Source organism: Pan paniscus, chromosome 4 (assembly GCF_029289425.2).
Source record: "Pan paniscus chromosome 4, NHGRI_mPanPan1-v2.0_pri, whole genome shotgun sequence".
Taxonomy (NCBI): Eukaryota; Metazoa; Chordata; class Mammalia; order Primates; family Hominidae; genus Pan; species Pan paniscus.
In genome coordinates this window covers 134,700,213-134,715,248 of record NC_073253.2, presented here as the reverse complement: position 1 = coordinate 134,715,248, position 15,036 = coordinate 134,700,213, and the positions used below count along the sequence as shown (strand labels likewise).

Genomic DNA, 15,036 nt, shown 5'->3' with positions numbered 1-15,036 from the left:
CAAGTTCACCTGGGTTTTGTTGTTGTTGCTTTTGTTTTTTTCTTGAGATGGAGTCTCACTCTGTCTCCCAGGCTGGAGTGCAGTGGCGTGATCTTGGCTCACCACAACCTCTACCTCCCGAGGGTTCAAGTGGTTCTCCTGGTTCAGCCTCCTAAATAGCTGGAGCTACAGGCGCATGCCATCATGCCTGGCTAATTTTTGTATTTTTTTAGTAGTGACAGGGTTTTACCATGTTGGTCATGCTGGTCTCGAACTCCTGACCTCAAGTGATCCACCCGCCTCAGCCTCCCAAACTGCTGGGATTACAGGTGTGACCCACCACACCCAGTCATTGTTTTTGGGTTTTTTTTTCCCCCTTCTTCTTCTTCTTTATACTAGCCTTGCTAAAGCAAAGGCTCAAAAAATTAGCTAAAAACTCAAAAACTCTCCACAGGAATCTTTAGTAAAAGGTGAAAGATTTATATGATCTGAAGAGAAACCAGAGTATCACCTGGTTTATTTTTATTAGTAGGGTTGAGGCGACTGACTAACCACTCCAATAGAGGAGAGAAACAAGGGGCTGTAAACAGTGACCAGTCGTCATCAAGAAAGAAGTTTTGACTAGGAAACTTCTTAGGGAAGTTCCTAAGTCACCTCTTGGGGAGAGGTGAATGAGAAAAGGGCAAATGTCCTCTGCCTGCCCCCGGGTAGACATGCATCACTTTGGTCTTAGCTATGGGATGAACCCTGGGAAGGTTTGCGGTGAAGATAGGTCTGTGACTTCATCAACACAAACCCCACCCACTTTACCCCATACAACAGTTATCTTGTGTCCAAATATAGAATAAAAGATTGTAGAAATACTGGAAAGTCATTTAAAGAGAAGGAGGAAAAGAAAGGAGGTGTCTGCTTTCTTAGTCTTAGTCATGTTTACCATGACCCTAGTCTGGAAATGAATCTTGGGGAAAATCAAGGGAGGAGTCATCCATGTGTGTCTTTCGGGAGTATTTAACTTAATTGGCAATTTGGAACATAGGGAGAACACAGCTTACTCATTCTGAAGCAACAATATGCTATTTTTTCCTGATTCAGACTTCTCAAGGCGATGAGAGAGACAGGCTAGAACAACAAGTTTCATCCCCTCTGTCTCATTAAAATTATTAAAATGAGACTGTAGAAACCGAGTGAGCAGGGCATAGTGGCACATGCCTGTAATCCCAGCACTCTGGGAGGCCAAGGTTCAGGAGGATCGCTTGAGGCAGGAGTTCAAGACAAGTGTATTAGACCATTTTCACACTGCTATAAAGAAATACTGGGTAATTATAAGGAAAGAGGTTTAGTAGACTCAGTTCCGCATGGCTGGGGAGGCCTCAGGAAACTTACAATCATGATGGAAGGGGAAGCAGGCACCTTCTTCACAAGGCAACAGGAGAGAGAGTGAGCAAGATCAGGAAAAACTGCCGTATAAAACTATCAGATCTCGTGAGAACTCACTCACTACCATGAGAACAGCATGGAGGAAACCACTCCCTTTATCCAATCACCACCCACCTGATCCCTCCCTCGACATTTGGGGGTTATGGGGATTACAATTCAAGATGAGATTTTGGTGGAGACACAGAACCAAACCATATCAACCAGGCTGGGCAACATGGCAAGCCCTTGTCTGTACAAAAAAATACAAAAATTAGCAGGGTGTGGTGGCACATACCTGTGGTCCCAGCTACTCAGGAGGCTGGGGATCACTTGCTTCTGGGAGGTAGAGGCTGCAGTGAGCCATGGTTGATTGCACCACTCTCCTCCAGCCTGGGTGACAGGGTAAGACGTGAAAGAAAGAAAACAAAGGAAGAGAAAAGAAAGAAAGAAAGAGAGAGAGAGAGAGAAAGAAAGAAGAAAGAAAGAAAGAAAGAAAGAAAGAAAGAAAGAAAGAAAAAGAAAGAAAGAAGGAAATAAAGAGAGGGAAAGAAAGAAAAGGGAGGAAGGGAGGAAGGGAAGGAAGGAAGGAAGGAAAAAAAGAAAAGGAGAAGAGAAGAGAACTTACTGTATTCTAAAATCCCCTAGGACAGGGCCTGTAACCTGCCCATGTCTGTAGCTCCTGCATGACACACTGTGCCCAGCACTTCCTAGGTAATCTAAACTGGCTCTTGGGTGAAGGAAATCTGATCATAAGATTGGGCTCTGCCACAGACTTTGGGTGCAATTGTCCCCCTCCTCCAAGCCTGTTCTCTTATATCTTTACTTTTTTTTTTTTTTTTTGTACCACTGCTGGAGTGCAGTGGTACAATCATGGCTCACTGCAGCCTTGAGTTCCTGAGCTCAACCAATCCTACCTCAGCCTCCTAAGTAACTGGGACTCTTGGCATGAGCCACTGCACCTAGCTAATTTTTTTAAATTTTTTGTAGAGACAAGCTCTTGCCGTGTTGGCCAGGCCAGTCTCAAACTCCTGAGCTCAAGTGATCCTCTTGCCCTGACTTCCCAAAGTGCTAGGATTACAGGCATGAGCCACCATGCCTGGCGGGTTTTAAAGTGAGCTGGCTGGACGACTTGGCCTTCACTATCTTTTCTCATTCTTACATTCCACAGTTCTATAGACTCTGGACATAGGAAAAAATGAATACAATGTGCTAAGTAGAGATCACTCTGGGTGAGAGCCAGAGACAAGTCGCAGGCAGCTCTGGACAAGCCTTTCACATTCTCAGGAGTTCCATTTCTCCTGTGTATTAACAGGGAAGAATGCGCCCTATCTGGCCCTGGCTACCTCACAGGCTAGTGGCTAGGTAAAATGGGATAATAAACATGGAGATACTTGGGAAGTGAGCAATTGTAGCAGACAGCTTGGAGTAGGGCACCAGCACCCAGGTCCCACTTCAGGATCAAGGCGCTTGTTCCCCAGCTGTGGGATTGTTGGCTGCTGAGGACTCACGGCTGGTTGATGATTGGCTGATGGGGGCTAAGAGTGGGGATGAAGACCTGGACCCCTTGCCTCAATTCCTTTGCCCCCATTCCTACTTCCCTTACTCCTCATAGCTGTTGTTCCAGGGGTGCTCACTAAGAAACCTTTAGTATGCAAATCTCAGCGTCTCAGAGTCTATTTTGTGGGGCACCTAACCTACGAAAGCAATACTGCAGTATTTTTTGAGGGGAGGGAAGACAGGGTCTGGCTCTGCCTCCCAGGCTGGAGTGCAGTGGCATGGCACAATCATAGCTCACTGCAACATCAAACTCCTGGGCTCAAATGATCCTTCTGCCTCAGCCTCCCAAGTAGCTGGGACTATAGACATGTGCCACCACAACCGGCTAATTTATTTAAATTTTTTGTAGAAATGAGGTCCTGCTACGTTGCTCAGGCTGGTTACAAACTACTGGGCTCAAGACATCCTCCCCCCTCAGCCTCCCAAAGTGCTGGGATTATAGGTGTGAGCCATCACACCTGGTTAGTTGTTTGTTTTTTGTTTGTTTTTTTTTTGAGATGGAGTTTCACACTTGTTGGCCAGGCTGGAGTGCAATGGCACGATCTCCACTCACTGCAACCTCTGCCTCCCAGGTTCAAGTAATTCTCCTGCCTCAGCCTCCTGAGTAGCTGGGATTACAGGTGCCCGCCACCACGCCTGGCTAATTTTGTATTTTTAGTACAAAAAATGGGATTTCACCATGTTGGGCAGGCTGGTCTCGAACTCCTGACCTCAGGTGATCCGGCCACCTCAGCCTTCCAAAGTTGTGGGATTACAGGTGTGAGCCACCACGCCCGGCCTTGGCTAGTATTTTTTAAATAATTCATATATATTTGATTCAAATCTCACAGCCAACAGCACATGACTTAGTAGCCACTTCTGGTCCAACATCCACCATTGGGATGGAACCCTTCAGGTGACATAACAATGTCTAGGATTCTGTTTGTGCTGTTGTTATTCTGCCTGCCATGGGCACTCAGTACAGCTGCTCATCATACTGGACTAATCAGGTCAAGGACATGGGGCTTCATTCTAGGTAACTCAGCTGACATCTTCATTATAAAACCACACATTTTCCTCTGACTCTGGGCAATGACCTGCATATATAAGCTGTTAGTCATAAGGTGTTTATATGTGGGGGAAGAGGGAGACAACTGGTATTAATAATCTTTGAGATTGAAAGGCTTTTACCCTGACACTGACACCGCAGTACCACATAAGCCATGTGGATTTTCCTGTTGCTAAGTAACTCTATCCTTTGGGAAGGGGTTGAGGATGAATTAAATGCTGAATTCTGCTCTGGAGCAAACTCTAATAGAGAGGTTTCTCCTGAGAAGCCTACTATTTATGCAAATCCAAGACCCCACCTCTGACAGGAAATCTGAGTGCAGCCTTCTGCAGCCCTTGCAGCTTCCTTGAAACCCTATCTCTTCCTTCATGTCTAGACAACAGGATGATGATTGTTTACAAGATGACTTCCTCCCTTTTCTCACACAGGACTACACGGTCCTTAAACAGGAACAGGTGGCGGGGATTGGGGGCTAGCTGCAGAATGTCCTTCTCTCATTTTTTCCCTCATCCTATGGGAGGGCAACCAATAAACCGGCACAGACACACAGGCCCAGTGGGACAGGAGGATCATTTACTCAGCTTCTTTCTTCTAGGCCTGGATGGGGCAGCATCTCAATCATATAGGGCACAGGACAAACCTCAGTATCGCCAGCAAGAATCCATTACAGTTCAACATGTAAGTAAGTGGAGGCGCCTGTAATCCCAACACTTGGGAAGTCCCCGGGGGCAGGATTGCTTGAACCCAGAAGTTCCAGACCAGCCTGGGTAACATAGTGAGATCCCATATCTTAAAAAAAAAAAAAAGAGCCAGGCATAGTGGGCATAGTGGCATGTGCCTGTGGTCCCAGCTACTCAGGAGGCTGAGGTGGGAGGATCGCTTGAGCCCAAGAGATCAAGGCTACAGTGAGTTGTGATAGCGCCACTGCACTCCAGCCCGCATAACAGAATAAGACCCTATCTCAAAAAAATAAAGTAAGTGGAGAAAACTGAGAGAAATCTGAGGCTGGCCCTAAGGTAAAATGGTTTAGCAGATGAAGGATCATTGCAGGCCCCCCTGACCTAGTTCTGGCACACAATTTCCCCAAGCCCAGCTAGTACTACTCTATTAAATTTGAATGTGCTGGAAAACACTGTGTGATTCTGTCCACCAGTCTTTTCCTGGGTTTGTGGATGTCCTCCTTTCTCTCTTCGTCAAACTTCTTTCCACATCTACCTCCTTCTCTTTGAGAACTGCCTTGGAGACCCCAATTTCTCTTCCCTTATCTCCTTCCCAGTTACCCTCTCACTTTTCCTGCGGGTCCTTTTCAACTGGCATCTCCATCCTATACTCTTTGGGCCCACAGCTTCCTCTTTTATAAAACACAGAAATTGAACTTTACAGTGAGGATTATTTTTGCTGACTAGTTGATGAGTTTAAGCAAAAACTGGCACAGAAGTATTCTTAATTTTGAGCTTTAGAGTTTCGCGTTAGTCCAAGTGATGCGATCATAAAAAAAAAATTCATCCAGAAGTGTTAGTTGAGGTGTAAACAAACTGAAGAATACATGTGGATACTTGGCAATATTTGAGAAGGTCATAATGCTAAACCATTTTTGTTACTGTTCTAGAAGTAAATGAAAAGAAGTCTGGAAAAGAAGGGGATGTAAGGTTTCAGAGCATGAGGAGAGAGGATGCTTAGCTACCAGACAGCAGCTAAGATTTGGGAAGAGGCCCCAGCTTCCCAAATCTTGTCCAATACTCTTGAACCTAGGCTCTGCTCCTAGATAGTCTCATAATTCATAGTTGCTCCTCTCAATCCAGTTAACCCCTACAGTGCTCTAACAGCCCACTCTCAGCCAAACACCTCTGACTTCATGGTATTCTAACATCTCCAGGTAGTACCTCCAGACCTTTTCCCTGTGCCCCTGGACACCAAGGTCCATCCCACCCTCAGCTGTCCATCTTCTAGAGCAGGCGGTCTAGCCTCCCCAAACCAGAAGAACTTCCTTTTTATATTCAACCACCTGATGGATGTCCCTGATCAGGTCCCTCAGCTGCAGAGCACAAGAAGGACCTTCAGGATCCAGCTTTCTGTGAGTACACTGCTCCGTGGATTAGTTAGCTGGTCATAGGTCCAGTGTCCTAGAGCTGAGCTTTTGACTCATCTCATGGTTCTGGGGCCTCCTTTGCCTCTCAAGTTTAAGGACATCCATAATTCATTGGATTTAGGATGACCCAAAACCTTCTCATACTAGTTCACTTTTGCCATCTTCTTCTGTTTCTGAAAGGGAGAAAATCACCAGTTTTAGTGGCTGGATTCAGGGGTGAGGGTGCATGGACAAGCAGCTTCCCAGCCCTTTTTGGTAGTGTTTTGCTTCTTGTCTTATTTGCAGGTAATGATTGCCAGATAGACAGGAATGGGGTCCAGTTAGTTATATCCAGGACCTTATGATATACCCCATATACACCCCTTTGCTCCTAATTTACAATGTCAAACTATAAAAAATGGTTTCTCTTCCTCTGAGCCAGTCTGTAACAGTGGTCAGCATTTATTAAACACATACTACATGCCAGATGAGGTGCTAAAAGCTTTGCAAGCATTATCTTATTATATCCTACGGCAATCCTATGCAGATTTTTTAACCACTATGCTAAATTCCTCCTCCTAAATTAAGTGAAAATGACCAAATTTCTAGACAACTGTTACTTTCTCAGTGCTTATGGGGGTGGAGATGAGGGAAGAACACTGACTTTAAGTGTTCCAGGAGAAATTGATATTACAAATGACACAAGCCTTTAGTGGTCAACTGGTTTGGTAGTTTTCAAACATGTAGGTTTTCTTTCCTTTAGTAGACCACAAAATACAAAACAGAAAAAAGCAGAGCTTCTTTGATTGAAGAAGGGTGAGGTGCTAGTGCCTTCCCTGCTATGCCTTCCTCCCCGCTCCCACTCCTCAATAGAAGATTCCAGAGACATCTGCACATTAAGCCTTAAGGATTCCTCAATTTAAAAACTGATAATTGAGGCCGGGTGTGGTGGCTCACGCCTGTAATCTCACCACTTTGGGAGGCTGAGGCGGGCAGATCACAAGGTCAGGAGATTGAGGCCATCTTGGCCAACATGGTGAAATCCCGTCTCTACCAAAAATACAAAAATTAGCTGGGCATGGTGGCGTGCAACTGTAGTCCCAGCTACTCGGGAGGCTGATGCAGGAGAATCGCTTGAACCAGGGAGTCAGAGGTTGCAGTGAGCCGAGATTATGCCACTACACTCCAGCCTGGCGACAGGGTAAGACTCTGTCTCAAAAAGCAAACAAACAAAACTACTAATTGAATCCAACCTTCTCGTTTTATAGGTGATGAGACTGAGGCCAAAGAAGAAGGAAAAAGGAGATGTTCAGGATCACGCAATGATTTGTGGCAAAACCCCAGCTATTAATATAACACCTATACAACTTCTAGACCAGTGCTTTTTCCACTTGAAAGGCCTTGTTATCTGAGTTTTGTTTTTTGTTTTTTTTCTGAGACAGAATCTCACTCTGTCGCCCAGGCTGGAGTGCAGTGACGCGATCTTGGCTCACTACAACCTCCGCCTCCCGGGTTCAAGCGATTCTCCTGCCTCAGCCTCCCGAGCAGCTGGGACTACAGGCACACGCTACCATGCCCAGCTAATTTTTGTATTTTTGGTAGAGACGGGGTTTCACCATGTTGGTCAGAATGGTCTCGATCTCCTGACCTCGCGATCCGCCTGCCGCGGCCTCCCAAAGTGTTGGGATTACAGGCATAAGCCACCGCGCCCGGCCGTTCTCTGAGTTCTTAAGTGGGCATAATGTCAGTGATGCCAGGGCCATGACTGTAGGCAAGGGCTGGAACTGCATGCCCTTTGGTGCTTTTACCCTTCCAAGTTTGTGTCCAGGAATATACATCTCTCCCCAACTGCCTAAGTAGGTGCTAGTTGATATCATGATTGATTTGGTCTTCTTGGGTAAGACCTCAGTTAATTCTGGGTAATTTTTTGTTTGGGGATGAACTGTAGCCATCCACCTATGAAGAAAGTGTTGCTTTTATTCTTTGCTAGGTTCCATCCATACCTGGATGAGGAACAGCAAGAATATTTATTTCCTCATTTCCATTTTACTAATCTCAATGTCTGGTCCTTCAGAAAAGAAACGAATGGGCTAAAGAGATAACTAGACTGGAAGAGAGGAGAAAAGTGTCAGAGGGGTGTTGGAGTAGGATGGGTTGGAGGAAGGACAGGAACAGCAAAGATGGAGGCTCTTCATGCCGGCCCCAATACCTTTCCATGTCTTCTTTCTCCACCCCGATACCCTCTGATGTCCAGTGCCTGAGGAGCTGGGGCAGTAGGGACATACTGAGATTGCCCTCCAACCCCATAAATCTACATCACTTTTCTATTTTCCTGACTCAAGCTTCCAAAGGCTGGGTTCGGCATCCCCAAAACCCATCTCTGAATCTCTAGGGCCTACCATTGACTGCACAGAACAGGCATTAGCGTATGCTTCAAAAAGACATCCCTGAGGAGCATAATAGTCATACTGTCACCCTCTAGCCTATAGTTTGCGAAGCCCTTTCCAGGCAGGACTTCAGTCGCCCCTCTTTGGATGTCCCTAGGGTTAGGCAGGGCCGAAGCCACTATCCCAACTCTACAAATGAGGAAAAGCCAAGAGCCGTGCTGCAGGCAGCTGGCAGCTGGCAGCAGCACTCTTCCACAGATCTCCTGACGAAGGTCGAGCACTTCTCTGCATCTCCCACGGTCTCTGGCGCAGAGCCTGCCGGGAGTTGTAGTCCAGTGCCCCGGGAGCTCATATGGACTGGACTACAATGACCAGCGTGCCCCGCGCTCCGCGCCCCCTTCTCTTTCAGCCTCGGGCGCGGGGGAGGCTCGGCGGACCTGCTGATTGGGAACCGATATGGCGGCGACTCTGGGCAGCGGGGAGCGCTGGACGGAAGGTACTAGGTCCCCGCCTGAACGAGGGATAGGGCGGCGTTCGGGAGACATCAGGGATGAGGATCCTGAAGACGCACAAGGGCTGAGATCCTGGGTCTGAGGTGATGGATAGAGGCCTGTGAAAAGATGCTGAGCCTGAGTAGGGTTGCGGATGGGGTAGGGAAGCTGGGGACCCACCGCGAGCCCAGAGTCACCGGTGACGACTTGTTGCCTCCGGCCCCCAGCCCCGCCCCCGCCCGTGCCCCGCCCAGGGCCCGCAGCTGTCAGGCCCCGCCCGTGCCAGGGTGACTGGAGGGCCCGTGGGGTGCTGTGGTCTCTCCGCAGCTTGCTAACCTGGCCCTTATCTTTCGCCTAACTGGGCCACCTGACCTTCAGTCCCTGTTTGATCATGTCGCTCCAGCCGGCATCAGGACCAGCCTTTTCCACCCTACAGTCAGGCAAAAAATATTGATCCAATACCTATTGTGTGCCCCGCCTAATGCTGATTCTGCAGTGGGGATTTGACTGACATGGGTCCCTTAGCTCACAAAACTCGCAGCCCACTGAGAGAGTTTGACGACTGAACAGCCAATTACAAAACGGGCGAATAATACAAAACGCCTGGGCTACACAGCAAGGTCAGGGATTTGGAGAGCACACTTACAAGGCACCTAACGCAGACTGGCTGTCAAGGTAGGTTTCTTGCAGAAAGTGTTACAAATGGTGACAAGAAGGATGCGTCGGAGTTAGCCAGGCCGACTTAGAGGAAGACTGTCCAGGAGCAGTGGGTGGAGGTAGCTGAGGGATGTTAAGCGGAAGAAAGATGTTAAAGCCTTTCTCAGGTCCTCCAGAGAAGACATGAGTGCTCTGCCCCTTTTGACTGTATTGCTTATGACCCTCTTTACATTCTGCAGGTGTTGTTATTGAATCTTCTCCCTTTAAACCAGGGGTATCCAATCTTTTGGCTTCCCTGGGCCACATTGGAAGAAGAATTGTCTTGGGCCACACATAAAATACACTAACTGACGACTAAATAACTAACTGATGACAGCTAATGAACTTAAAAAAAATTGCCAAAAAAAATCTCATAATGTTTTTTTTGTTTTGTTTTTTGTTTTTTGTGTGTGTGTGTGACGGAGTCTCGCTCTATCACCCAGGCTGGAGTGCAGTAGCGCGATCTCGGCTCACTGCAAGCTCCGCCTCCCGGGTTCACGCCATTCTCCTGCCTCAGCCTCCCGAGTAGCTGGGACTACAGGCGCCCGCCACCACACCCGGCTAATTTGTTGTATTTTTAGTAGAGACGGAGTTTCACGGTGTTAGCCAGGATGGTCTCGATCTCCTGACCTCGTGATCCGCCCGCCTTGGCCTCCCAAAATGCTGGGATTACAGGCGTGAGCCACCGCGCCCGGCCCTCATAATGTTCTAAGAAAGTTTACGAATTTGTATTGAGCTCAAAGCCGTGCTGGGCCACATGCCACCTGTGGGCCGCGGGTTGGACAAGCTTGCATTAAACTAACCTCTTTGTGGTCAGGAGTAGGTCTTACCCATCCGCCCTCTTGATCTTCTAGCCAAGTTCCTTGGTATATATTAGTTCTATAATTGTTAGTGTAAAAGAATTGAACTCCTCTCTACTTTAAATTTTAGGGGTGGGAGGCACTGCAACAAAAAATACTATTTTACGAGCAGTGTCTCTTCTGACCGTGGACCACAGAGAAACATGTTTATTCAGCTTTGTATGAGTGCTTAAAAGTCAGCATGACACCTCTAGCCCTGGCCATCATGCTTACCTTCTCATGCTTACGAGCAGCCTCCCAGAGAGGAAAGGCAGGTTGCAAAGTTGATTTTCAGGGTCAGATGGAGACCTAATGGAGGGGCTGTCGTTTTGCAGCTTACATTGATGCAGTTAGAAGAAACAAATACCCAGAAGACACACCTCCTGAGAGTCATGACCCCTGTGGCTGCTGTAACTGCATGAAGGCACAAAAGGAAAAGAAGTGTGAGAATGAGTGGACTCAGACCCGGCAGGGTGAGGGGAACTCCACGTATAGTGAGGAACAGCTGCTTGGGGTACAAAGGTGAGCATGTGGTGAGATTAAATGAGTGATTTTATGGAAAGTGCTTAGAAGAGTGCCTGGATGTGCTATGTAAGTATTGACTGATGATAATGATGATGATGATGATAATTGAAGCATACTAGCTTCTTGACCTCAGAGGGAAGACTGAGTAGAAGTGGAATATTAGGGTATAACATGAACTGACTACCCTGCTTCTACTTTAAGAGAGGCAGCAGAAACCGACTAGACACAACACACATCTACAGGACATTCTTTCAACAACAACAGAACGATTTTCTTCTTAAGGATACATAGAATATTCTCCAGGATAGACCATATCTTAGGTCATAAAACAAGCCTCAGTAAATTTAAAAAGATTGAAATCATACAGTGTATGTTCTCTGAAATCAAAAACAAAGGGAAATTTGAGAAATTCACAAATATGTGGAAATTAAACTACAAGCTCCTAATAAGCAAGCAAGTCACAGAATAAATCACTAGGAAAGCTAGAAAATGCTTTGAGATGAGTGAAAATGAAAACACGACGTACTAAAATGTATAGGATGCAGCTAAAACAGTGCTTAGAAGGAAATTTATAGCTCTAAATGCTTATTTTTTTAAAAAAGACTCCAAATCAGTAACCTAATCTACCTTAAGGAACTAGACAGCCTGGACAATACAGTGAAACCCCCTCTCTTCCAAAAAATTTATATATACAAAAATTAGCTTGGTGTGATGGCACCAACCTGTAGTCCCAGCTACTTGGGAGGCTGAGGCAGGAGGATTGCTTGAACCCAGTAGGTTGAAGCTACAGTGAGTCATAATCGCACCACTGCACTCCTGCCTGGACAGCAGAGCAAGACCCTGTCTCTCAAAAAAAAAAAAAAAAAAAAGAAAGAGGGATATCCCTACCAATCTAAATACTATGAACAATTGTGTGCCAACAAATTAGATAACCTAGATAAAATCAGCAAATGCCTAGAAAGACACAAATTACTGAAACTGACCCAAGAAAAATGGAGGCCAGGCATGGTGGGTCACACCTGTAATCCCAGAGTTTTGGGGGTGCTGAGGCAGGAGGATTGCTTGAGACCAGGAGTTTGAGACCAGCCTGGGCAACACAGCAATACATTATCTCTAAAAAAAGAAAAAAAAATACCTGGGCATGGTGGCACATGCCTGTGGTCCCAGCTACTTTGGAGACTGAAGCAGGAGGATCACTTGAGCCTAGGAATCTGAGGTTACAGTAAGCTATGGTAGTGCCACTGCATTGCAGCTTGGGTGACAGAGACCTTATTTCCAAAAAAGAAAAAGAAAAAAAAAAGGAAAACCCAAGTAGACCTACAACAAATAAGGTGATTTAATTAACAATCAAAAAAATTCTAGCTGGACATGGTGACTCATGCCTGTAATCCCATTACTTTGGGAGGCTGAGGTGGGAGGATCACTTGAGCCCAGGAGTTCAAGACCAGCCTGGCCAACATGGCGAAACTTCATTAGTACAATAAAAAACAAACAAAAAGACCCCACAAAAATTAGCCGAGCATGGTGGTGCACACCTGCAGTTCCAGCTGCTCAGGAGGCTGAGGTAGGAGGATTGATGGAGCCTGGAAGGGCGAGGCTACAGTGAGCACCACTGCACTCTAGTCTGGGTGACAGAGGGAGACCCTGTCTGAAAAAAAAACAAAAAAAAACAAAAAAAAAAACTTCCAATGAAGAAAAGTCCAGGCCCAGCTGGCTTCATTCTTTGAGACCAGTATTAACTCTGTAACCGAAACCAGACAAAAATATCATGAGAAGTCTAAACTATCAACCAATATCCCTTATGGATATAGATTTTAAAATATTCAATAAAATACTAGTAAAACAAATACAGCAATGTAAAAAGTATTATATATTTTCACCAAGTGGGATTTATCCCAGTATTGCAGGATTGTTTAACACACACAAGTCAATCAATGTAACATACCATGTTAATAGAATAAAGGACAAAAATCACATGATCATTTCAATAGGTACAGAAAAAGCATTTAACAAAATCCAACACTCTTTTTTTTTGAGATGGACTCTTGCTCTGTCACCCAGGCTGGAGTGCAATGCCACGATCTCGGCTCACTGCAACCCCTGCCTCCCAGGTTCAAGCGATTCTCTGGCCTCAGCCTCCTGAGTAGCTGTGACTACAGACACGCACCACCATGCCCAGCTAATTTTTGTATTTTTAGTAGAGACGGGGTTTCACCATGTTGGCCAGGATGGTCTCGTGACCTTGTGATCTGCCCGCCTCGGCCTCCCAAAGTGCTGGGATTACAGGTGTGAGCCACTGCGCCCAGCCCCAACACTCTTTCATAATAAAAACACTTAGCTAGGAATAGAAGGGAACTTCCTCAACCTGATAAAGTCCATCTACAGAAATCCACAGTTAACATCATACTTAAAGGTGAACAACTAGGTGTTTTCCCACCAAGATCAGGAACAAGACAAGTATGTCTGTTCACTCTTGCCACTCTGTTCAACATTGTACTAGAGGGTCAAGCCAGGGCATTTAAGCAAGAAAAAGAAATAAAAGCCATCCAAATTGGAAAGAAGAGTAAAACTACATCCACAGATGACATGATCTTGTAAATGGAAAATCCTAATGAATACACACACACACACACACACACACAAATACTGTTAGAACTAATAAACAAGTTGGACAAAGTTACAGGATATAAGATCAATATACAAAAATTATCATTTTTCTATATACTAACAATGAACAATAAAAAAATGAAATTAAGAAAATATAGTTGAGGCTGGGTGTGGTGGATCATGCCTGTAATTCAAAACTTTGGGAGGCTGAGATAGGAGGATCTCTTGAAGCTAGGAGTTCAAGACGAGCCTAAGTGACATAGCGAGGCCCTGTCTCTACTAAAAATAAAAATTTAGCCAGGTGTGGTGGCATGCACCCAAAATCCCAGCTACTCAGAAGGCTGAGGTAGGTGGATCCCTTGAGCCCAGGAGTTCGAGGCTGAGGTGAGCTATGATCACCCTACTGCAATCCAGCCTGGGTGACAAAGCAAGACCCTGTCTCTATATATAAAGAAATAAATAAATAGTTTTAAAAAAGAGATACAGTTGGCCTTTGAACAACACAGGTTTGAGTGGCATCAGTTTGAACCATGGATTTTTATATGTAAATTTTAAAAGATAAATACATTGGAAAAATTTTTTAGATTTGCAGCAATTTGAAAAAGTGGCTCACACCTGTAATCTCAGCACTTTAGGAGGCCAAGGCAGGAAGAATACTTGGGCTCAGAAGTTCGAGACCAGCCTGGGCAACATGGCAAAACTCCGTCTCTACTAAAAATACAAAACTAGTCAGGCGTGGTGGCGCACACCTGTAATCCCAGCTACTTGGGAGGCTGAGGCGGGAGAATTGTTTGAACCCAGAAGGCAGAGGTTGCAGTGAGCTGTGATTGTGCCATTGCACTCCAGCCTGGGAAACAAGAGCAAAACTCTGTCTCAAATAATAATAATCATCATCACCATCTCACAAACCATGGAGCATGGACATACCAAAAAAATTAAGAAAATTATATGAGTGCATAAAATATATCTAGATTCTAGTCTATTTTATCATTTACTGTCATAAAATATACACAAATCTATTATAAAAAGTGAAAATCTATCAAAACATATGCTCACAAACACTTAAGAGACTACATGGTACCATCTGCATTTGAGAAAAATGTAAACATACAGGTGCAGTATTAATCACACCTGCATAAAATTAACAGTAGTACTGTACTACTGTAATAATTTTGTAGTTAGCTCCTGTTGTTATTTTGCTGAGCCTCAAGTATTGGGAGTATCTGCTTAAAATGCCACATGATGCTAATCATCTCTTTGTGAGCAGTTTGTCGCTTGAGTAAATTATGTATAGCAGTAAAAAGTGATCTCTTGCAGTTCTCCAGTTTTGTTTTTTTTTTTTGAGATGGAGTTTTGCTCTTGTCGCCCAAGCTGGAGTGCAGTGGCACGATCTTGGCTCACTGCAACCTCCACCTCCCAGGTT

General features: G+C 45.4%; 1 protein-coding gene and 1 non-coding gene across 8 annotated transcripts in view; one reads left to right on the top strand and one right to left on the bottom strand.

Annotated features, from left to right (window-relative positions):
* Positions 1–376: 376 nt before the first annotated feature.
* LOC112440027 (U5 spliceosomal RNA) lies at positions 377–487 on the bottom strand. Its single transcript, XR_003028231.1, has one exon. It is a non-coding gene; the product is annotated as a U5 spliceosomal RNA (small nuclear RNA).
* Positions 488–3,873: 3,386 nt separating this feature from the next.
* Positions 3,874–15,036, top strand: part of DNAJC18 (DnaJ heat shock protein family (Hsp40) member C18) — a 34,333-nt gene continuing 23,170 nt past the window's right edge. Inside the window, exons 1-5 of one of the 7 annotated variants that reach the window (XM_055113007.2) lie at positions 3,882–3,967; positions 4,596–4,678; positions 5,877–6,074; positions 7,337–8,951; positions 10,817–11,003. In XM_055113007.2, coding sequence (XP_054968982.1) covers positions 8,912–8,951; positions 10,817–11,003 — 227 coding nt within the window. In that variant the 5' untranslated portion in view covers positions 3,882–3,967; positions 4,596–4,678; positions 5,877–6,074; positions 7,337–8,911. Of the gene's footprint in view, positions 3,968–4,595; positions 4,683–5,876; positions 6,075–7,336; positions 8,952–10,816; positions 11,004–15,036 lie in introns of all 7 variants that reach the window. The other 6 variants (XM_055113010.2, XM_055113012.2, XM_055113008.2 and 3 more) reach the window with 6 other exon arrangements.